The sequence below is a fragment of the Ovis canadensis genome, chromosome 11 (assembly GCF_042477335.2).
Source record: "Ovis canadensis isolate MfBH-ARS-UI-01 breed Bighorn chromosome 11, ARS-UI_OviCan_v2, whole genome shotgun sequence".
NCBI lineage: Eukaryota > Metazoa > Chordata > Mammalia > Artiodactyla > Bovidae > Ovis > Ovis canadensis.
Window position 1 is genome coordinate 53,271,368 of NC_091255.1, and position 21,958 is coordinate 53,293,325.

The window sequence follows — 21,958 nt, forward strand, 5'->3', positions numbered from 1 at the left end:
AAATGAGGTGAACTGGCATCATCTCCTGGTTCTATTAGGGGGACACTCGAAGTCTGGGGAGGTGGGGTGCCCAGGAAGACCCTAGTGCTGGTGGCACCTGGTGATTCCATAGCCCTAGGTGGGACCTTAAGCTTGTCTGTGGGGAGAGGCTTGGCAGCCACCTTGTAGCCTTGTCATCTGTGGCTGGGGGAGGAGGGCCCAGGCAGAGCAACTCTGACCTTTCTTAATTCTGGAGGGGAGTCCCAGCCTGGGCCACCAGAGCCACAGACCCAGCGTGCTGCCTGCTCTCCCTGGTTCCTGTGACGGAGTGGCCTTCCCCTGGAATCTCCCTGGGCCCTGCAGCAGTGATGACCTGCTCGGAACTCCCTGCCTGTCTGACCTCATCCCCCTTGGCCTATCCCCACCTCCTTCTGTCCTGAAGTGATGAGGCGGGAGGGGGCTGGGAAGGGCTGGGGGCTGTTGAGGGCTGTCGGGGGTTGTCCTGTAAGAGGCTTTGTGGTGCTTGTGAGACACAGGCACCCTGAGCTGGGACTAAACACACGTGGTGTCTGCTAGCACATGGGAATGGAGTATGGCGCACGCCTGGCCATACTTGGGCTTGAGTGAAGATTGGACCCTGTTAGCTTCCCACCCAAATGGGAGAAGAGATGATACGCGCTTATCACACACGGGGAAACGAGCCCAGAGGGGCCTGAGATCCCCAGAAGTCAGGCTGAGAACCCATGCTCCTGCTCCCATGCCAGGGGTGACAGAGCTCAGGCCTCGGAGTCAAGCAGGCTCAGATTCAAACCCCAGTGTCACTTTCTTGCTCTTGGGCCTTTGGAGAGGTGTTCTACCACTGGGCCTCGGTGTTCTCCTTGGCTAATGCTCCTTATCTCCAGGGGTGTGACGGGGACAGGGACCCGTAGGGAGCTGGCCTTTAGGGGGTCCCCTGAAGATGCTCAGGCTCCCCTCCCCTGAATGTTGGATCCCCAGACTCAGACTCTTTACCTGGTTGTCTTCCTCCCCAGAACTGCATGAACTTGCCCCCGGACAAAGTCCAGCTGCTGAGCCAGTATGACAACGAGAAGAAGTGGGAGCTCATATGTGACCAGGTGGGCACAGGCTCCGCCCATCATCCGGTGGTGCCCTGCCTTCCAGGCTGGGATGGGCAGGGAGGGGACACTGCCACGACCCTGCCCTGGGGCCAGCGTAGTATCTGGGAGGGTGCTGAGGGCGTATGGTGAACTCTGAAATCCCCTTCTCTTGGGCATGAGCCTCGCCAGGGACCTGATGAGACATGAACCCGGCTGGGTCTGCCCTCTGAAGAGCTGGGGCAGGGGCTGGCCCAGGACACTGGCCAGTGCGGCTCTGGGAGCACAGAGGAGCAGCCTCTGGGCTGGGGAAGAGCAGGTGCAGTTCCAGGGTTGGACATCTTTGTTTCACCCCTTGGGAGGGGAATCCCTGTCCTCCTTTGACCTTGGGTCCAGAGGATCTGCAGTCAATCAAGCCCCTTCCCAAGTCAGCCAGCTTCCAGATGACAGAGCAGGGACCAGAGCCGTTGGCTCCTGGTGCTCAGTCAGGTGTCTGGGTTTGCCGCCTTCTTGGCTCACGCTGGCTGCCCGGGCCCTCTGGCTGTGGGGCCGCTGTCCATGGTAGCAGCGAGGACCCCTCTTGTACAGCCGGGCGGGGTGGGGCCTGACTGCTGCCGTGATTCAGCAAGGGAAGGAGGCTGGGGGTTGGGGAGTTGGGGAGCAGGGAGCCTCCCCTGGGAGCCAGGGCTGGGCCTTTGGCTCCAGCTAATGGACTGGGATGGGAGGAGCTGGCAGGGCAGGAGTCTGGGAGGTGAGGGCCGGGAGCTGTCTCTGGAGGTTCCGGGCTGGGGTAGGGGTCTTTGTTCTTTGGCATCTCAGGTTGGGCACATAAAGGCCTGGGAGAAGTGAGGGGTTGAGTGTGGTGGCGGGCATATCTGAAGGGTCTGGGTTGGGAAGGGAGGGAGCTCCTTTGGACAAGGGGCTCTGGTGTGGCCTCCACCTCTTGTCTGAGTGGCTCCTAGAGCCCTGTGGGGCCGCTGGGTTGAGCGTTGGACACTCGCACACAGAGGTCCCTACAGAACAGCTGGGGCGGAGCCCTGAGGGAGGGAACCCCAGCCTTCCCGGTGCTGGCCCCTCCTCAGGCCCCTCCAGATTGTTTTTCTGCCTTGTAGTCCCAGCTCTGGGCGAGGTGAGGCCCAGGGAGGGCAGTGGGCTGCGAGGGTGCCACCTACTGGCCTACTCGAGTCTCCCCTGCCAGGGTAGGGTGTATGGTAGGACTGACCCCTCCACACTCCACCCAGGCGGTGACCATGAAGGGAAGGGATGGCCTGGCCCAGCACCAGGGATCTCTTAAAGTGGCCTGGTGGATTGTTTGGGTTTGTGCCTTTGATATTCCAGGTGGGAGGTTTTAAGACAGCCTGGGACCTCGGATCCAAGCTGAGAAAGAGGCTCTGGGACAAAGGCTGGCCATTTGCCCTGGGGTGGCCTTGGTTGGTACCATGTACATTCCACTGCATCTCTGCAGGAGCGGTTTCAAGTCAAGAACCCCCCAGCAGCCTATATCCAGAAGCTGAAGAGCTACCTGGAAACCGGTGGTGTCAGCCGAAAAGTCGCAGCAGACTGGATGCCCAACCTCGGGGTATTTGTCCGCCTTTCTCTCTGTTCTTTCCCCCACACTTTGCAAGCACTGGGGCAGCTGGAGAAACTGTGCGTGTGAACTCTTCTGCAGGCCTGTGTGGGTACACAGATGAGGGTGTGTATACAGGGGACTGCAAGTGCCCTGGGTGTGCACTTTTATGGGCTCCTCTGCAGTTCCTGTTTGTGCTCTGATGTGTGCACTTGTATGTATTTGTGTAGTGTATATGTACGCGTGTGCACACTGTGCACAGGCATGTGTGTGTGTGTGTGTATCTTATGTCTGTATACCCCCGTACTTGTGTATGGATGTGCACATGTGCATGGGTACCCAGGGTGTTCATGTTTGAATGTGTGCGTATCCTTTGTCCACATGTATGTGTGTGTGTGTAAGGAGGCATTGGTGTGCCTCTTTTGTGTCTGCACATGGCCGTGTGGTGTACACCCTGTGTGTTTGTGTAGGGGGAGTACGTGTGGCCTGAGAATGCTTATTCTGCCAGGCAGTTGTGTGGAGGTGGTGGGGGCGGCTGAGCGTGAAAGGCCAGTTGTGGGGGGCCGGCGGGCCCTGTTGGCTGAGGCCCGGGCCCCACCTACCAGACTCCTCTTGTTTTTGGCTCCCAGTTTAAGAGGCGAGTTCAGGAGTCCACGCAGGTGCTCCGGGAATTGGAGATCTCTCTGAGGACCAACCACATTGGGTGAGTGAGGGCTTGGATTTCTGTGGTGAGGATTGGGGAGGGAGAGAGCTCTGCCAACAGGGAGCTCCTGGGGGCCCCTTACTATCCTCCCCATGCCCACCCCAGGCCGTGCCTGTGGGGTCCCCCTCCAGGATGGGGGTCCAGAACAGCTTCCCTGCCTCCTCTCCCGCCCACCCTTGGCTGGTCTCTTGAGGCGTGGCTGGGCCCTGGGTCCTGTCCGAGTCCTAGCATCCTCCCGTGGTGTCACTGGGTCTTCTGAGGCAGGGGCTGGTTGCTGTCTTCCGAGGGAAGGGCCCTGGGGCCCCTTGCTGTGCCCACTCGGGTCGGTACCCCGTCCTGGCCGACCCTCAGGAAGCCCTGTGTCCTGCAGATGGGTGCAGGAGTTCCTCAACGAGGAGAACCGCGGCCTGGACGTGTTGCTTGATTACCTGGCCTTCGCACAGTGCTCCGTCGCGTAAGCCGGCCCCGCCCTGATCCCTTCCCTCAGAGTCCACACCTTCCTGCCTCTCGCCCACTCCTTGGCCACTTCCAGACAGTCCAGACTGGGCCCAGTCTGGAGCCCTGCAGTGGACCCTGAGCAAGGCCCCTTCCTGAAGGCCCACTGTGGACGGGGACGGCCAGCTGGGACCTACTAGTGCCAGCCCTGCGTCAAGAACACACGCCATTGCTCCTCCAGCCCCTAGTGTCTCCTGCAGTCTCCCCTGGTGCCCCCTGCAGTCTCCCCTGGTGCCCCCTGCCCCTCTCTTAAGGGCCCTGCTGGGCTGGCCTCCATCCACACTCTAACCCCCGCAGATACAATATGGAGTCCACAGACAACGGGGCCCCAGGCTCTGAGAAGAGCAAGCCGCTGGAGCAGTCGGTGGAAGATCTGAGCAAGGGTCCGCCCTCATCCTTGCCGCCCCCGCCCAAGAGTCGCCACCTGACCATCAAGTAAGTGGGCCCCCCCTGCCCCCCCCACCTCGGTTGGGGTGGCAGGGCGCAGGGTGAATGGAGATTCCACCTCTGGCCGCTGTACTCAGCCTGCTCCACCTGGGCCCTTGGGGTGGTGGGAGGACTGCCTGGCATCGGGGATCAGAGTAAGGGCTTCTCACAGGGCTCAGGAGATGGGTGTTTTAAGAAGCCTTTGGGGTGAGCACTTACAGGCTGGAATTTGAGGGGGGGTCTGGGATAAGGAGGGGGTTTCTGGGTCAGGGGGATCTCTCTTGTATTCATCTAACCCCCTGTTTTCTCCCACGCGGCCTCCAGGTGCCCCCCTTCTCCCCGGTACGTAGCTTGCCTAGGGGCTGGTGCATGCCTGGTCAGCTCCCAGGGTGGTGGTGGGATTGGGTGAGGTGTTCAACTCAGATGACACCCCTGGATTCAGCTGCTTCGGATGCATCAGCCTACCCTAACTGAAGACATCCAGCTGGGAGGGCAGGAGAGGGGAGATAGCCCTGAACCCTCGTGCGGACCCTGGGTGCCTCCCTTCCCTCTCTAGGACAGGAAACCAACTTCGTCTTAAGACCCAAACTGTCACAATATATTTCTTTCTTTCTTCTTTTTTAAAATTTTTATTTATTTGGCTGTGGCAGGTCTTAGTTATAGCATGTGGGATCTAGTTCCCCGACCAGGAGTTGAACCCGGGCCCCTTGCGTTAGGAACACAGAGTCTCGACCACTGGACAAGCAAGGAAGTCCAGCCCTCTCCCCAGTTTTTTATTGTTTAGTAGTTTTTAGTTATTTCTGGCTGTGCTGGGTCTTTGCTGCTGCTCGGTCTTCTCTCTAGTTGGTGAGAGGAGGGGCTATTCTTCGTTGCACTGTGGGCTTCTCACTGCAGTGGCGTCTCTTGTTGCAGACCATGGACTCTGGGGCGCTTGGGTTCAGTAGTTGTGACTCCTGGGCTCTAGAGCACAGGTTCAGTAGTTGTGGTCCTGTGGCTTAGTTGCTCCACAGCACGTGGGATCTTCCCAGACCAGAGATCAAACTCAAGTCTCCTTTGTCTCTTGCACTGGCAGGCAGATTCTTTACCACTGGGCCACTAGGGAAGCCCTCCCCAATTTCTTTGTTCATTCATTCATTCAACAAACATTTTTTTTAGCATTTACTATGTACCAGGCATGGTGGTAGGCACTCAGGTCATCTAGTAGGGGACAGTGTGTGATAGGCTGTCATGGAGGTGCGACTGTGAGCGCTAAGTAGGGAAGTGCACTGCCTGGGCCACGAGGAAGGCCTCCCAGAAGAGGGAGACTGGAACTGTGTCTTGCAGGCTTTCCAGGCAGTGGTGGGCATGGGGAAGGGCATTCCAGGCAGAAGGAATAGCATGAGCAAAGACTCAAGAGGCATTTGAGCGGTGACGGGAATGTGGCAGGCAGAGGGAGGAGTGGGGTCTCCCAGATGTTGGAAATGGGATAGAATTGTCCTGAGGACGCGATGTGGAAGTTTGGTGGTGTGACAAGGGAAAAAAATCACCTATCTTTTATCAAAGACATCAACATATTCATATAGCACTTTGTGCCAGGCACTGTTCTAAACTCCTTTCATAGTCCCAACAACCTTATCAGGAAGGTGCTGTTATTACCATTATTATTTTACAAAAGAGGAAACAGGCCCAGGGAGATTAAGTGATTTACCTTGCAAACCCTGAGCTGGGATTTGACCCAAGGCAGGCTGAATTCGCAAGATGGAAGATAAACCCATGTGGCTATGAGCGCCACCTTGTGGAGATCATATTCATTGCAGTTTACAAGCTTTGGAAGTCTTTGCCTTCTGTAAGCTCTCCATATATTAAGTCCCCATGATACAGCAACTCTTTTTAATGCCACCAAGTCACTGTTAGGAGTCTACTTCCCTGACTTCCCCCTTAAACTCTCCCCAAAATACCAAGCGCCAGGCCTAAGGACTGAGGAGGACTTTCTGCCCTCAGCCGGCCTCTTTGGTTGTGTGGACAGGAAGCCATCTGAGTGGTGGGGGGAACAGGAAGGGTTTGGGATTCTGACCCTTGCTGCCTCCTCCCCACCCACCCAGGTTGGCCCCGGCTCACAGCAAGAAGGCCCTGAGGAATTCCCGCATCGTCAGCCAGAAGGATGACGTTCACGTCTGTATCATGTGTCTGCGCGCCATCATGAACTACCAGGTTGGCCAGCGGGCCTGGGCCTTGGGCGCTGACTGTCCTCCCTGGGGACTGCCTAAACTGCTGGGGCTCTGGGACCAGTGGAATCCTGGGGACCGGCTGTTAGCTTGAGTCTTAAGAGGAGAAGCACAGATTTCTGTTGCCTCTTAGCCAGGTCACCTAGAATACCCTGGACATGGCTAGGGGTGTGGACATACCCTACATGGGGTCATAGGCACCCCCATCAAGAAAGGCTAGACATCCACAGGAGAGCAGCCTCTGGGTTATTTCGTTTGGAGGGGTGATTGGTGAACCCAGTCCTTCCTCACTCAGTGGGCCTCTCAGGACTCACTGTGTCCAAGATGCCGAGTCTTGACACTGGGTTTTGAACAGACGAAGGTATTTAGAAAAAGGGGCCAGGCTCTGGCTACCACTGAAGAGGCTGTGGCTGGATATAAAGAACTTCCTGGGAATTCCCTGATGCTTTAGTGGCTAGGAATCCATGCTCTTAGTTCTGGGGGCCAAGGTTCCATCCCTGCTCAGGAAACCAAGATCCTAGAAACCACCCAGCACAGGCAAAAAAAAAAAAAAAAAAGAGCCAACAAAGAACTTCCTAGGGCACTTAGATACCTGGATGGCATGGCGCTCACCATGCCGGAGGCACAGGACAGGAGGGTGCTGGCAGTCCTAGGGGTCTGCCCAGAGGAGCTGACCTCTCCTTTCTTCCTAGTCCGGCTTCAGCCTCGTCATGAACCACCCAGCCTGTGTCAATGAGATTGCTCTGAGTCTCAACAACAAGAACCCCAGGTGAGGTCCCGGCCCCTAATCTTTCTTTAGATTCTCCTCCTACTTAACCCCTTGCCTACTCAGTCCCCCAGTTCTCAGGACCGCTGCCCATCAGCTTCCCTGTCCTCCTCCTTAGCCAGGCCCACGTCCACCTGTGCCGTGGGGCCTGCGTGTTCTCCAGGGACCACCTGCCTCTTCTCTCCCCAGAACCAAGGCTCTGGTGTTGGAGCTGCTGGCGGCTGTTTGCCTGGTGCGGGGAGGACACGATATCATCCTTTCCGCCTTTGACAACTTCAAAGAGGTAATGGAGCCCCCACCTAATGTGTACTTGTTTGGAGCCCTGTTGCTGGCAGGTGTGGCCTCTGCTGGGGGCAGCTAGAGATGCTGGGTAGGTATTTGAGGGGTGGTTTCCTCATCTAAAGGGAAGGTACAGGGTCACACAGAGGCCCCGTCTGGGGTGACAGGGACATCTACGGGGACTTGCTGAACTTCTGACCTTCAGTTTTGCCAGATCCAAACTGGCCTTGATTCATACATCTTAGAGTCACCGACTCTGGTCAGAGGCTCATGAGAAGTAACTGCATGAGAGTATGATGCGTAAGGCAGTGTACGGTTTGCATTCCTTGAATGGATATTTATCGAGGGCCCGCTATGTGTCAGGCCCAGAGTGGGCAGTTGGGATACATTAGTGAACAAAAGAAACAAAAGAGGCAGGGGAATACAGATCATCAGTGATACAATAAACAAGCAAATTACATGGTGTCAGAGAATGATAAATATTCTGGGGAAAAAAAGCCAGGGAGCCTGTAGAGGGAGGGGGAACTGGGAGGTTGCTGGGTAGTCAGGGAAGCCTCATGGAGACGGTGAGATGTGAGCAAAGCTGGGAGGGGAGTGAGGGATTGGTGTGGTGGCTGTCTTCAGTAAGAGCTCATCAGGCAGGTGGAATAGCAAGTGCAAAGGCCCTGAGGTAGGAATGTACTAGGATGCCAGAGTGGCCAGAATGGAGTCAGTGTTGGGGAGGGCTGTGAGAGATCAAGAGGGACAAGAGGTTTTGAGCAGAAGAATGATGTGGCCTGACTTAGATTTGAGAGGAGCCCATAGAGGCATAAGGGGGTGGGCAGCTGGAAGACGGCTTAGGTGGTATGTCACTGGGACCTCAGTGACAGCCATTCCTCCCACCCAGGTATGTGGAGAGCAGCACCGCTTTGAAAAGCTAATGGAATATTTCCGGAACGAGGACAGCAACATCGACTTCATGGTGAGCTCAGGCCTGGGCTGGGCTACCCTCGGGTGCCAGGAGCAACTAGGAGCCTGGTATCTGGGATCTGGGCTAAGCTCCTGCCAAGTACGAGAACTGAGTGGTTGCTGGAGGAGGGGTGGATGTCAGCAAGAGGGAGGCTGGGAGGGAGGGATGTGAGGGAAAATACGTAAGGGACACAGCCTGATTAGTGGGGTGAGAAACAGGGCAAGGGTGGGGGGCTTGGGGATAAATTAGGGGGTGGAAGTCACTGAGAACCCCCCCACCAAGAGGATCATAGACCTGCTCACTGCCCCGTACCCCCACCCCATAGGTGGCCTGCATGCAATTCATCAACATTGTGGTACATTCAGTGGAGAACATGAACTTCCGTGTCTTCCTGCAATATGAGTTCACACACCTGGGCCTGGACCTGTACTTGGAGGTTAGCCCTGCACCCCCTACCCCAACCCCAACCCCGGGACTTAACCACTTGCCTGCTGCAGAGTATGCCTCAGTGGTTAGCATCTGTAAAATAGGAGAACCGCAGAAATAATAAAGACTATTATTATTTTGCCTGCTGCAAAATAGGCACCCAGGCCACGGAGCGGTTGTTGTAAGCTCTAGAACAGGCTCTGAGAGACCCTGGGTCTGACTCGGGGACATAACGGGGAGCAGAGAGTCTGAGCCAAAGCAGGAACTGGCTCTTGCTGTATTGTTCTGGGTCATGGGAGAGTTCCTTGCTCTGGGGAAGGTGGGCAGAGGGGCTTGGTACTTCCTGGTTTGGCCTGGGCAGACAAGCTGTAGCTTTCTTCTGATTTCTTTGTGAGGCTTCCCAAGATGAGCAGGGCCTTTGGAACTGGATTTTTGAAACCCAGAATCAACAAAAAGTGAAAAGCAGGCAAGGGTTGTATGTCCATTCCATGGAATATTATTCAGTCACAAAAAAGAACAAAGTACTGATACATGGTACAATAGGGATGGGCCTTGAAAACTTTATGCTATTATGCTCAGTGAAAGAAGCCAGACACAAAAGCCATATATGGTATGATTCCCTAAAATGAAAAGTCTGTAATAGGTAAGTCCAGTAGAGAGAGATTGGCGGTTGCCAGGGGCTAGAAGAGGAGAGGATGGGGGAGTGGCTGCTAATGGGCACAGGGTTTCTTTTGGGGGTGATGTTCTGGAATTAGGTAGTGGTGAAGGTTTGCACAACCTTGTGAATATACTAAAAACTACTGAATTTTACACTTTAAAAGAGTGAATTTTATGGTATATAAATTATATCTCAATTAAAAAAGAAAAACCCAAAGTGGGCTATGGCTCAGGCCCCTTTGTCTTGGCTCTGGTGGTGATGGGGGGGTATTGGAAAGATCCCTCACACCAGGCCTTACCCTGCACCTTCCGTCCGGGGGACAGAGGCTTCGGCTCACGGAGAGCGACAAGCTGCAGGTGCAGATTCAGGCCTACCTGGACAACATCTTTGATGTGGGCGCGCTGCTGGAGGACACTGAGACCAAGAATGCTGTGCTGGAGCACATGGAGGAGCTGCAGGAGCAGGCAGCCGTGGTGAGAGCTGCCCCTGAACCGGCAGAGAGCAGGCCCACAGAGCCCCCCACGCTGATAGCAGGCACCGGTTCTAGGTGTGAATGGGGGCCCCCTGAGTTTGACCTGAATCCTTTGGATGTCTCTCTCAATGAATGTCCACTGAGCTCCGCCCCTGGGTTTGACCTGAATCTTTTGGGTGCCTTGGACACGACTGGAGTGACTTAGCAGCAGCAGCAGCAGCAGCACGTGAATGAATGTTCATTGAGCTCCTCCCCTGGGCTGGACCTCTGAGGAAGGCAGGTCCCCTCTCCTCGAGGGGCTCAGACACCAGGCCCTGATTTGGGTGGAGCTGGGTGCCTGGAGCCCCCTGCCAGCCCAGTCTCCTCTCCATCTCCCTCCTTCATCAGTGGGGTCTTGGTTCCCCCTCAGGACTTCCCCTACTTGGGTTCAAGTGCCAGGCTCCCCCAGGGCTAAGCACATCCGGAAGCCTCCCCCAGCCCTCCAGGCAGGCATGCCTGGTGCCACCCCCTCAGCGGCCGTGCCAGTGCCCGGCTGCGGGGGGAGCTCACCATGTGCTGGTGCCACAGCTCACAGAGCGGCTTCGGGACGCGGAGAACGAATCCATGGCCAAGATCGCGGAGCTGGAGAAGCAGCTAAGCCAGACCCGAAAGGAGCTGGAGACCCTGCGGGTGAGGTCGCGGGGAAGTGGGTTGGGCCGGGAACAAAGGGTGGGCCGGGCTCCCAAGAACAGACCATCTGGGGGCTTCTAGGCTTGACACGTCCCTCCACCCCGGCAAGAGAATGGGGGCTCTTTGCCAGGCTTGCCGGTGGTTCCTAACCCCTCCCCCGGGGCTCGCAGGAGCGCTTCAGCGAGTCGACCCCTATGGGCACCTCCAGATGTCCGTCTGAGCCCGAGAAAGTGCCTGCCCCTGTCCCGGCGCGGCCGTCGGCCCTAGAGCTGAAGGTGGAGGAACTGGAGGAGAAGGGGTTAATCCGTATCCTGAGGGGGCCCGGAGATGCAGTCTCCATTGAGATTCTCCCGGTCGCTGTGGCAACTCCGAGCGGCAGTGATGCCCCGACTCCGGGGGCGCCTACCGGCTCCCCCAGCCCAGGTGTGCAGGAGCTTCAGGCTGGCGGAGGAGGCGGGTAGGAATGGGGGGCTGCAGGGCGAGCCTGGGGACGTCTCGGGCCGGGAGAGGTGGAAGAAGTAGGTTTTGGTTGCGGGCTTGGCTCAGGTGCGGATGGGCCGCGGTGGGCCTAGTACGCATGCGCAGGGCGGGGAGGCGAAATTGATGCCACCTTCTTCCCGCCCCCTCCCGGGTTTTAGCCTCGGAACTCCCACCTGTAGCAGAGTCGGCTCCTGGAGCGGCACCGCCGCCGCCGCCGCCGCCGCCACCTCCACCCCCACCGCCACTGCCCCCACTGCTTGGACTCCCCTCCCAGCAGGAAGCCCCACCCCTGGCGCCCCCTCTGGCCCCGCCCCTCCCAGGCATCCCCGAGCATCCGCGCCCCCCGCCGCTGCCAGGCGACCAGCCGCCCCCACCCCCGCCGCCACCGCCGCCTCCAGGCGCGGACGGGCAGGTTCCTCCGCCGCCCCCGCCGCCTCCGGGAGGTCCCACTGATGCTCAAGCAGGGCCTGACTCAGGGATGGGCCCAGGTGAGTGGACTGCCCAGGGCAGAGGGGCAAGGGAAGGGAGGCTAGAGGGAGGGGCTCTGGCTTCACTGTCCTCCAGGACCTTCTGTCTGTGGGCCTCCAGCTTGCCTTGTCTGTCCTCGTTGGACCCGGGTAGGGTTCCTCCCAGCCATCCCGCCACCTACTGCCCCAGTGATCACTCACGCCCTCTGTCTCAGGAGTGAAGGCCAAGAAACCCATCCAGACCAAGTTCAGAATGCCACTCTTAAACTGGGTAGCCCTGAAACCCAGCCAGATCACAGGCACTGTCTTCACTGAGCTCAATGATGAGAAGGTGCTACAGGTGAGTGTGGCTCTGCCTTGCTGCCAGTGTGGGCACCGGAGGAGGAGGGGACCTGCCTGGATCATGCTGGCATGGGGGGGTGGTCACCTCCTCTACCCATTTTACAGAGGAGGGCATGGAGGCCCAGGAATGGGGGTTAAACCAAGCTAGTTTAGTGCATCTAGTAGGCAGTGTATCCTGATTCCCCTGGAGGCTTTCCCTCCATCCCTGTAGAGGGGGTCAACCTCCCCTAAGCCTGGCCTCTCTCTCCTCCTCTCAGGCCCCTCGCTCACCACCTTCCCTCAGACACCCAGGGCCTCACTTTCAGTTTTCTAAAAGGGATGTGTTCTGTTGCCTCCAGGCCGTTGCTCATGCTGTCCCTCTTCCTGGAATGTCCTTTTTCTCTTTTTAACCCTGACGAGTTGAGCTCTTCCTTCAGCTGAAACGGCTTAGAGTCTAGGTCCCCTGGGTGAGGTACTGCTCTTGCTTCATCTGCTTACCCTATTTCCCCTGTCAAGACCTGTGATCAGGTTGAGTACTGACTGGTTTGTCTCTCTGCTGATGGTTTGGTCAGGGCTGGGTAGATGGCTCTAGCACAGAGCACAGTGTTCAGCCAGGATCGCAACAGACCCTGGCCCCGCCCAGTGCCACCTCCTCTCCCTGCATCCCCAGGAGCTGGACATGAGTGACTTCGAGGAGCAGTTCAAGACTAAGTCCCAAGGTCCAAGCGTAGACCTTAGTGCTCTCAAGAGTAAGGCAGCCCAGAAGGCCCCCAGCAAAGCCACGCTTATCGAGGCCAACCGGGCCAAGAACCTGGCCATCACCCTGCGCAAGGGCAACCTGGGGGCAGATCGCATCTGCCAGGCCATCGAGACGTGAGTACCTCTGCCCTGGGCTTATGGGCAGCCCAGCCCCTCTGCTAGGACGGGGTTGTTGGGCAAATCCTAGTAAAAGAGTCCCAGCTATGGGACACAATCCATCAAGTTTCATACCAACGCTGGTCAGAGGGTAGAGGAGGAAACTGTGCTCCCATTTTCAGGTTAAGAACACTGAGGTCGTACTGTGATTCCATGCCCAGATGGAGATGTTCCTTTTGTCTTTTGCTTCCTTGCACTCAGGCTCAGGCATTTACAGCTTGGGTATCTGTCACTGATATATGTCTGGGATTCCGGGCTTCCTAGCTTCCAGCTTCCTCTGACTCTTATTCTCTTAAGCTGTTGGTAACAGCAAATACTTAAGTTCATTTATTTGATCAAGTGATGGGGTAGGGGTAGTCCTGCTCTCAAAAACTCGTGGGTATGAAGTGATGCCGACCCCTCCCCTCACAGGTATGACCTGCAGACCCTTGGCCTGGACTTCCTGGAGCTGCTGACCCGCTTCCTGCCCACAGAGTATGAGCGCAGCCTCATCACTCGTTTCGAGCGGGAGCAACGACCAATAGAGGAGCTGTCAGAGGAGGACCGCTTCATGCTGAGCTTCAGCCGCATCCCCCGCCTGCCCGAGCGCATGAACACGCTCACCTTCCTGGGCAACTTCCCAGACACTGCCCAGATGCTCATGCCGGTGTGCGCGGGCTGGCAGGGTGGTGCGGCCTGGGCTGGGATGGGGGAGGAGGCAGCTGGCAGCCTGGTCTCCGAGAGGGCATCTGAGAGTTCTGGAGCCTCCTACTAGCCTCCCCCTTGCTCCTACCCCAACTTACCATGCCTCCCCCATCCCCCCCCCAGCAACTGAATGCCATCATTGCAGCCTCAATGTCCATCAAGTCCTCGGACAAACTCCGCCAGATCCTGGAGGTGAGACGCTAGGGCAAGGGCCTGGGAGGCAAGAGACCACCCATGATGGCTTGTGTGTTCTGGGTTGTGTGAGAGGGAGACCCAGGGCCTGCCCTGTGACCCTGGGCTGCACCCACTTCTCACTTTTGGTGGTGGTGGCGGTCACAGTAACTTTGTTGATTTTGTTGTCATTGGTGTTTACATAGTTTTTGGTGGCACTGCATCCAGGCTCAGGACGACAATGCTAAGGTGGGGTTGAGGGCCACATTCCAACAGCCCACCTCACACCCTGCCTGAGGGTTCATTAGCAGAGCCTACTATTGTCTGAGAACCAATAGAAATGGCTGAGAGGGGCATTGACCCCACAGCCTCAGATGAGCACAGACTTGAGTAGGAACAGGTGGCTAGGTGGTAAAAGAATCTGCCTGCCAATGCAGGAAACGCAAGAGACGTGGGTTTGATCCCTGAGCCAGGAAGATCCCCTGGATTAGGAAATGGCAACCCGCTCCAATGTTCCTGCCTGGGAAAATTCCATGGGCAGAGGAGCCTGGGGGGCTATAGTCCATGGGGTCGAAAAGAGTCAGACATGGCTGAGTGACCAAGCACAGCACAGCAGATGACCAAATTGGGTGTGCCATGGTGTTAGCTGTGCACATGTGTTAAACACGTGTATACGTGTGTCACGGACCTGAGGCATCCATTCAGGAGTGTGGTGGCTGCTGAGTGGCTTGTTCCTGGCCACCTTGTCTTCTTGTGTAATTTATACTTTAGGGGGTTTCCTTAGCCCTGGCACCCGGCTGAGCTCCCCACCACCCACCTGTCCAACCTCTTGCAGATCGTCCTGGCTTTTGGCAACTACATGAACAGCAGCAAGCGTGGAGCAGCCTATGGCTTCCGGCTCCAGAGTCTGGATGTGGTAAGGAATGGGGGAAGGAGAGGCCCCCCTGACCTGCGGGATGGGGGATGGCTGAGGGTGTGTGGCTTACAGCAGGTCCTCATTGCAGCTGTTGGAGATGAAGTCGACTGACCGCAAGCAGACGCTGCTGCATTACCTGGTGAAGGTCATTGCTGAAAAGTACCCACAGCTCACAGGTTTCCACAGCGACCTGCACTTTCTGGACAAGGCCGGCTCAGGTATGGGTGGAGGGTGGGGCTCAGCCCTGGGGATGGATAAAGGTTGGGAGAGAGCCAGGGAGCTCAGGACATAGTGGGATGGGAATGCTGCCTCTCTGATTCTTTGTTTCTCTACTGTCCCACCTCCCACTCAGTGTCCCTGGACAGCGTGCTGGGGGATGTCCGCTCCCTGCAGCGAGGCCTGGAGTTGACCCAGCGGGAGTTTGTGAGGCAGGATGACTGCGTCGTGCTCAAGGAGTTCCTGAGGGTCAACTCACCTGTCATGGATAAGCTGCTGGCAGACAGCAAGACAGCTCAGGTGGGCTGGGGCTGGCCTCAGCCAGGGAGGTGGGGAGGCTCGGTTGGGGTGAAGGGCCACCTAGGTAGGGTTGTGTAGCCAAGGCCTGGAGCCCTGTGACCCAGCAAGAATACATTAGGGGATGGCACAGGAGGTGGCAGCCACCTGCCTGGAGGAGGAGAGATGAAGTGACCAGTGTCCTAGCGGGTAGAGAGCAGTGGTCAGGACCTGAGGGGTCTGCGCTGGTGAGGCTGACAGCCTGTGCCCACAGGAAGCCTATGAGTCTGTGGTGGAGTACTTCGGAGAGAACCCCAAGACCACATCCCCCTCCATGTTCTTCTCCCTCTTTAGTCGCTTCATCAAAGCCTATAAGGTATGTTTGTTTGATGGGCAGGCTGGGACCCATGCAGGGCATTGCAGCCTCTCCACATGGGCAGTGGGAGGGGTGGGGGATATTTCTGCTTGGGGAGGACTAGGGAAGGGATGACTCCCCTCATGCAGACCCACCTTGGCTCCTCAGAAAGCCGAGCAGGAGGTGGAACAGTGGAAGAAGGAAGCAGCTGCCCAGGAGGCAGGCACCGACACTGCGGGGAAAGGGGAGCCCCAAGCACCCAAGGTAGGCAACTGTTGCTGAACTTGGTACTGGGATCCAGCGATGCTGATGCTTCATCCCAAAGATCTGGTCCTCCTCCGCACCCTCGTGTCTATGGACTGACCCTGCCCAAGGCCAGGATGCCTCTGTAGCCTGTGGTGGGGAATGGGTTCCTTTCCCTCATGCCAGCTGTGGGACCAGGCAGGTGGTCTAGGGTTTAGTGGTACAGGGGGACAGGAAATCCTGGAGCTGGAGTTATATACCCTTGCCCTCTCCCCAGTCCCCTCCCAAGGTCCGGCGGCAACAGATGGACCTCATCTCTGAGCTAAAACGGAAGCAGCAGAAAGAGCCGCTCATCTATGAGAGTGACCGTGATGGAGCCATTGAAGACATCATCACAGGTGGGGGCTTGGCAGGGGCTGTCCTGTCCTGGGCCTGTCCTACGCTGTCTTCCATCCACCCCCCAGCCCTGGTGGGGTCAGGATCTGTCTGCCTCACTGCCTCTTTGCTCCTTTTTCTGTCTTTTTCCCTTTTTCCTTTCTCTCCTGGCTCCTTCCTTGCAACCCTCAGTGCTCAAGACGGTGCCCTTCACTGCTCGCACCGGCAAGAGGACGTCCAGGCTCCTCTATGAGGCCAGCCTGGGAGAGGAGATCCCCCTCTAGCCCCCAGGTACCCACCAGCCCGGCCTCGGATCCCAGTGGCTGCTCACAGCCCTGCGGGCTGCTGGGGGGTCTGAGTCATGCTGCCCTCCGCTGGGCCAGGCACGGGGCTGGGGTGTGTTGGAAGGAGGTCTGATAAACAGGCTCCCTCCCACGTGCGCACAACCTGGAGGGGTGAGGCCTGTGCCCTGGAGTGGTGTCCCAAGCCTGGGCAGACCCCTTGAAAAGTAAATGTCTCTCCTCTCCGCCGCCAGATCTACGGAACCAGCCCTACATCCGCGCAGACACAGGGCGGCGAAGCGCTCGTCGGCGCCCGCCGGGACCCCCGCTGCAGGTCACTTCCGACCTCTCGCTGTAGTCACTATTTCTGCAGATGGACTGCGAGGCCTGGGAGAGCGGGGCGGGGAGGGGCAATCCGGGACTCAAGGAAGGTGGGACTCACTTAGCTCGGCTGGGCCGGGCAGCCTCCTTCACCAAGGTCTCCACCCCTGAGCGCCCCTCGAATGGCAGGGGCACCCCTCATCTTGCCACAGGGAGAGGCATCTCTGCCCCACCCCCCCCAAATGCTGCTTGCAGCACCCCCTCTTCCCCCAACAGCCATACTTAGCCTCAGCGGTAGCCCGGCCTGTAACTTATGTAAAGGGTAACCTCGCGCCCCTTCCGCTCTCCCCACCCCGAGGACTCTCCATGGACCTTATTTTTATACAAGATTAATAAAGACGTTTGCAAAAGATCCGTGTCCGCTCCGTGCCCGCCCCCACTACAAGCTGCCTGCTTTGCTCAGCAAACACTTTATTTGTACAATTTCTTCGTAGCAGGTCTCTGCAAATAGGCCGGAGAGGGGGAGAAGGGCTGCTTCTGGATCAGAGTTGGGGGCGAGGGAGCCAGATTCAAAGGGCACATACACCCTAGTAGTTGGCCCGCGAACCCTGCGGAAGCGCGGAGAGGGTGTACGGAGGGTCAAGTTTGCAGCTCGGATTAGAGACGCAGGGTTAGCTCCACCTGAGTCCACGTTTCTGCCGGCCCATTTCCACCAGTCCTGCCTCCTACCTGGGCCCCTCGCCCCCTTTCCTTATGCCCCGCCCTGTCCTTAGTCGATCCTTAGTCGTGCTGTAAAGAACCATATCGCATAGGAATCTGCAATGTTAGGTCCGTGAATCAAGGTAAATTGGAAGTGGTCAAACAGGAGATGGCAATGAGTGATCTCTTATTGCATCTCCCTCGGTCAGGTCCCAATTTCTTGTAGTTCTGCTTCCACGCTGCCCGTCCCTCCTCTCCCCGCCGGTCTGTCCGGTTTATCTGTCGGGTCCCCACTCTGTCTGCCCCGCCCCTATCCTCTCGGTCCCGCCCCACCCTCACATGCCCTGCCCCTTATCTGCATAACCCGGCCCCGCCCGCTGGCCCTGCCCGTGTCGACTTTCACCTTGGCTGAGCCGCCCGCTCTTGGGCCCGCGCTTGGGGCGACTGGGCTGGTACGACTTGGGAAGTCGGACGTCTGGGCGCGGAGTTCGGCTCTGCGTGTGGGATTCTGGCTGTGGTTCCCCGTTCAGGCTAGGTATCTGGGAGTAGGGGCTGCATGCTCCTGGGGCGAGGAAGCGGGTAGAAGGAAAAGGAGGGGCCCTTCCTGAAAACCAGTTGTGAGAGAGAGTCCCCAGTCCCGCGGGTCCCCGCCCAGCCCCGGGCTCACCCGCTTTGTGCAGTCCGTGCAGCGAACGCGCCAGCTCGGCATTGGAGAGGCCGATGAGGCGCGCGGCCTGGCAGAAGAACGCGAGGCCCGCGTGAGAGCGCCTGCTGCGGCCTCGACCGCAGCGAGATCGACTGCGGGATTGACGTTTCCAGCTTGCGTTCAGACGCAGAGACCGCTGCTTCTTGGAGTAGTAGCTTGAAGGAGAAAAGTGGGCAGCCGCCTCAGACAGCGTCTCTCCCAGTCCTCTCCATCTTACCCGCGAGGAAACTAAAGTGGGACAGGAATCTGATCAGGGGCAACTTGGCACCCAGGAAACTGACCCAGAATTCAGGCTCTCCTCTCTGGGGCAGGGACATCTGGGGACTCCTGAACCGGGCAGTCTGCTCCCCCTATCTTGGGCCTTGAAGCTGGGTCCAATTGTGCCCACCTCATCACCTCCCGTACCGACTTGAAGGGCACATAGCCCAGACTCATCAGCTTGAACAGCATCTCTAAGAAGAGGGTTTGCAAGCCCTGGGGGTCACAGGCCCAGCTGTTCCTCACCTTGCCTAGGGGCAGAGAAATGGGGGAAGGTAAGGAGGAGCCTTCCCCAGGCCAGGCCCACCCACTCCTGCCCCACCAGCCTTGCCCCTCACCCAAGCACTGAGCCAGGCGGTGGCTGTCAGTGAGGACACCCAGGAAGTCTTTGAAGCTTACGATTCCATCACCTGGGAAGAGAGACAGAGGAGGTGGTGCTCTAGGTGCCTGCCCCTCTGTAGAAGGCTTGTCAGCAGTTCTAGGCATCAGAATGTCCAGTCCTGCCTCTGGCCAAGCATTTTCTGAGGTCGAGTCAGGGAGAAATAGCCCTTGCTGTGTGGGAGCCCCAAGTCAGGATGAGGATTATTACGGTAGAAATGTTTAGGGGTGAGGGGCTAGGTGTGGTGATCAGGGCAGGCTTCTGGGAAGAGGGACGAAAAGGATCAGACCAGGGATTTTGTGGGCAGTGGAGGCATTCTTCAAGGCTAGGGGTGGGAGAGGTCATGAGAGTAGGGACAGGGTCACCCACCATCCAAGTCTGCCTGCCGCAGAGCCTCACACATCTCCTGCGGGCTCAGCTGGACACCCACATTGCACAGGGCAGCTTTCATACTGCGCATGTCCACGGAGCCTGTTGGGCTGGAGCTGAACAGTTTGAAGACATCCCGGAATGCTGGGGGTGGGGAGGGGGCAGGTGAGCAAGGTGAACCCATGCACAGGAACCCTGATATTTCCCCACTCTAGCTCAGATGAGACTGAAGACTTGGGTTCACCGATTCCCTGGGCATTATAACTTCAGGTAAAGAACAGTGGTTGCTGTGTGTTGGCACTTGTTAAGTGTCTGTTCAGTTCTCATGTCCAATGCTCATATGAAAAAAATGTTAAAAACTCTATGTCCAAGGCCACACCACCCATACGGGCCATGCCAGGCTTTCGATTCAGGTGGTCTGGCTCTATAGCTCCAATGTCTGGAGGCTTCAGGAGCCCTGCTGGCAACCTGGCCTGTAGCTGGCACTGACAACTATTGATGAATAGAATGATTCTGCTTTGAGGGACCCCTGGCAATATCAGAGCATGACCTTTGCAGGGACACTGGGGCCCCCAAATGTAGAAGTGGTTCCTTCCACCTCTACTCCCACAGCCCTGAACCCCAGAGGGGCAGGGACTTCAGATCCTTTTTTCCCATTGTTTCTTCCAGTTTCCCTTCTTCCTTTCATCCTGTTCCTCCATCTACCATCTCTCCATCCACCATCCACGTACCTTGCAATCCAACAACGCCTCCCTCCCTTCTTCACATACGCGCGCACACACACACATACACGCACAGAGCCATGATCCCTGGGATTGCAGAAATGAGCAAATTAGACCAGGATGGAGAGGTTACAGTACAGTCTGCTGTGTCCCAACCTCCTCTACTCTGAGCATCCCCTAGTTTTCCTCCCTGCTCCCAGTCCTGAGGCCCTCACCTGCTAGCTGCTGTGCTGTCAGGGGAAGCAACTTCTTGTCTGCAAAGGTGCCTCTGGCAGGGGGAAGAGAGTAGAAAGGTCTTTGCACCTGCTGCTGAGCGGTGCCAGACTCAGGCAGGCTTTTCGACCCAGCACCCCAGCCCTGGCCCTGGTCCCTGCCCTCACCTCTGAGACCTGGTCTGAGGGCCTGACTGTATTGTGTGGGTGGCCTCAAGTCCCTTGAGCTGTCTGATCCTCTGGGAAGCCTGCTCAGCCCCCGTGGCCAAGGTGGCAGCTGGTTCCTTCTGGGTCAGGAGGGTAGCACATTGTTGCAACCTTCCCTTCAGGGTTCTGCTGGCCTGCTCCTCTCCTGGGTCTTGCGTGAGCAGTCTTTGAGGCTTCGGCGGAGGCCTTGGAGGTGAGGAGAAGACAGGGCTGAGGGGTCCAGTCCATTTGAGTGTTTTGACTCCAGGGCACCTGGGACCAGATCTGTGGGTACACAACTTCACCTCCCAGGACCGGCCCCCTGCCAGCCTGTTCCCACAGCCCTCTCTCTGGGGGATTCTGGAAGCACTAGCTTGGAGGAGTGACCTCCGCCCTGGTCACCTGGATGTTCTCTTCGCCGATGCTGATCGCTTGGTCTTCCGCCCTCTGCTGCCTGAAAGGCAGAGTTGCACGCTTGGAGGCTGGGCCTGTCCCCCAGGCCTGCAGTCCCCCAGGCTGGCTTTGGGATGGATCTGAACAACTGTCAGCAGGGGTGCGCTCCACCCTCACCACAGGCCTGCTCCTCTCTGCTAGGGAACCTGCACGTTTAGTATTTTGAGTTTCTGCTCCCTTAAGGCATCTGAATTTTGTGACTCCATGCCAGAAGCTAACAGGAAGGCTGAGGTGCAGGCGAGAAGTAGGCCCCAGAGGCCCCGGGTCAAGACATGGGAAGGTGGCTGGAAGTCCCATCCAGCCAAGATGGGACTGTGGCTCACCTTACCCGAGGTGCCCTGGTGGGGGAAGGAGCCCTTCCTCTGGGAAGATGTGTCCCAATAGCCAGATGCCAGTGTTGGCCTAGTCCCTCCCCAGACACTCACCTCTGCGTCTCTTCTTCATCCCTCCTTCCAGCCACCTGCCCCCTTCTCTGGCCCTGGCCCATTCTTGAGTGCTCACGTGTGTTTCCTTAGTCGCTTCGCTCATGTCTAACTCTTTGCGACCCCATGGACTGAGGTCTGCCAGGCTCCTCTGTCCATGGAGATTCTCCAGGCAAGAATACTGGAGTGGGTTGCCATGCCCTCCTCCAGGGGATTTTCCTGACCCAGGGATTGAACCCATGTCTCCGGCACTGGGAGGTGGGTTCTTTACCATCAGTGCCAGCTGGGAAACCCACCCCCCTTCCTAATCCCATTCCCCCCTCCTCAGCCCCCTCTCAAGGCAGGGCAGGGTTCTAAGGGTCTGCAAGGTAGGGCTTTCACTTGAAGGGGAGCCTTGGTCTGGAGGAGGTCTCGAGTCTCTTTAGGCCCCAAGCCTCAGTGCTGTCTCCCCTTCTCTTTCTCCTTGACTTCCCCCTTCTTACCCACGTCCGTCCCCACACTCCAAGTTCTCTTCCCTCTTGTTGCCATCTCCTCTTCCAGAAGCTTCCCCACACTGTCCCTCCTCCCCTACCGTGGAGAGGCTCATGCATCCGGGTGCATGCATCTGGGGCACAGGCGCTGTGTGCGTGTGTGCCTGTGTGCCTGGCACATGTGGAACGTGCTTCTTCGGCCTGCGTGCGTCTGTGTCACAGGCACGTCTGTTCACGTGCTGATCGGCAGCTGGTGTGTGTGTGTGTGTGTGTGTGTGTGTGTGTGGACTGCCTGCAGAAGTGCATCGTGACCCATGGACTCTCCCCTACACTGGAGGTACCTCTGAGTGGAGGTGGTGGCCCCTGGAGGACCA

At 57.7% G+C, this 21,958-nt stretch overlaps 2 protein-coding genes across 5 annotated transcripts in view; one reads left to right on the top strand and one right to left on the bottom strand.

Annotated features, from left to right (window-relative positions):
• The window catches only part of FMNL1 (formin like 1), a 40,904-nt gene extending 23,786 nt beyond the window's left edge, over positions 1 to 17,118 (top strand). For 2 of the 4 annotated variants that reach the window (XM_069543674.1, XM_069543673.1), the window contains 26 exons: positions 1,011 to 1,094; positions 2,539 to 2,652; positions 3,270 to 3,343; positions 3,714 to 3,797; positions 4,136 to 4,273; positions 4,589 to 4,606; positions 6,346 to 6,454; positions 7,161 to 7,237; positions 7,424 to 7,517; positions 8,400 to 8,474; positions 8,788 to 8,898; positions 9,870 to 10,019; positions 10,586 to 10,687; positions 10,858 to 11,110; positions 11,326 to 11,655; positions 11,850 to 11,974; positions 12,626 to 12,828; positions 13,282 to 13,516; positions 13,678 to 13,746; positions 14,561 to 14,641; positions 14,730 to 14,859; positions 14,994 to 15,157; positions 15,408 to 15,509; positions 15,657 to 15,752; positions 16,009 to 16,129; positions 16,642 to 17,118. In XM_069543674.1, the coding sequence (XP_069399775.1) occupies positions 1,011 to 1,094; positions 2,539 to 2,652; positions 3,270 to 3,343; positions 3,714 to 3,797; positions 4,136 to 4,273; positions 4,589 to 4,606; positions 6,346 to 6,454; positions 7,161 to 7,237; positions 7,424 to 7,517; positions 8,400 to 8,474; positions 8,788 to 8,898; positions 9,870 to 10,019; positions 10,586 to 10,687; positions 10,858 to 11,110; positions 11,326 to 11,655; positions 11,850 to 11,974; positions 12,626 to 12,828; positions 13,282 to 13,516; positions 13,678 to 13,746; positions 14,561 to 14,641; positions 14,730 to 14,859; positions 14,994 to 15,157; positions 15,408 to 15,509; positions 15,657 to 15,752; positions 16,009 to 16,129; positions 16,642 to 16,745 (3,243 nt within the window). In that variant the 3' untranslated portion in view covers positions 16,746 to 17,118. Of the gene's footprint in view, positions 1 to 1,010; positions 1,095 to 2,538; positions 2,653 to 3,269; positions 3,344 to 3,713; positions 3,798 to 4,135; positions 4,274 to 4,588; positions 4,607 to 6,345; positions 6,455 to 7,160; positions 7,238 to 7,423; positions 7,518 to 8,399; positions 8,475 to 8,787; positions 8,899 to 9,869; positions 10,020 to 10,585; positions 10,688 to 10,857; positions 11,111 to 11,325; positions 11,656 to 11,849; positions 11,975 to 12,625; positions 12,829 to 13,281; positions 13,517 to 13,677; positions 13,747 to 14,560; positions 14,642 to 14,729; positions 14,860 to 14,993; positions 15,158 to 15,407; positions 15,510 to 15,656; positions 15,753 to 16,008; positions 16,130 to 16,298; positions 16,476 to 16,641 lie in introns of those variants that run through there. The other 2 variants (XM_069543675.1, XM_069543676.1) reach the window with 2 other exon arrangements.
• A 44-nt stretch (positions 17,119 to 17,162) lies between these two features.
• On the bottom strand, positions 17,163 to 21,700 carry LOC138415486 (EF-hand calcium-binding domain-containing protein 3-like). The gene is made up of 8 exons (XM_069544104.1): positions 21,597 to 21,700; positions 20,642 to 20,693; positions 20,222 to 20,340; positions 20,057 to 20,109; positions 19,120 to 19,263; positions 18,710 to 18,781; positions 18,075 to 18,341; positions 17,163 to 17,969 (listed from the first exon to the last, which is right to left on the bottom strand). Exons 1-8 carry the CDS (start codon positions 21,698 to 21,700, stop codon positions 17,743 to 17,745), a joined length of 1,038 nt encoding a protein of 345 aa, XP_069400205.1. The 3' UTR covers positions 17,163 to 17,742.
• Between the last annotated feature and the right edge of the window lie 258 nt (positions 21,701 to 21,958).

Excerpts from the sequence above, each read along its gene's own strand:
- LOC138415486 (XM_069544104.1), bottom strand. The coding sequence starts at position 21,700 with ATGAGCCTCTCCACGGTAGGGGAGGAGGGACAGTGTGGGGAAGCTTCT. Across the intron at positions 20,110-20,221 it reads CCTCAGACCAGGTCTCAGAG|AGGCACCTTTGCAGACAAGA; the intron begins GTGAGGGCAGGG and ends TCCCCCTGCCAG. Across the intron at positions 17,970-18,074 it reads GCACGGACTGCACAAAGCGG|GAGCATGCAGCCCCTACTCC; the intron begins GTGAGCCCGGGG and ends TCCTCGCCCCAG.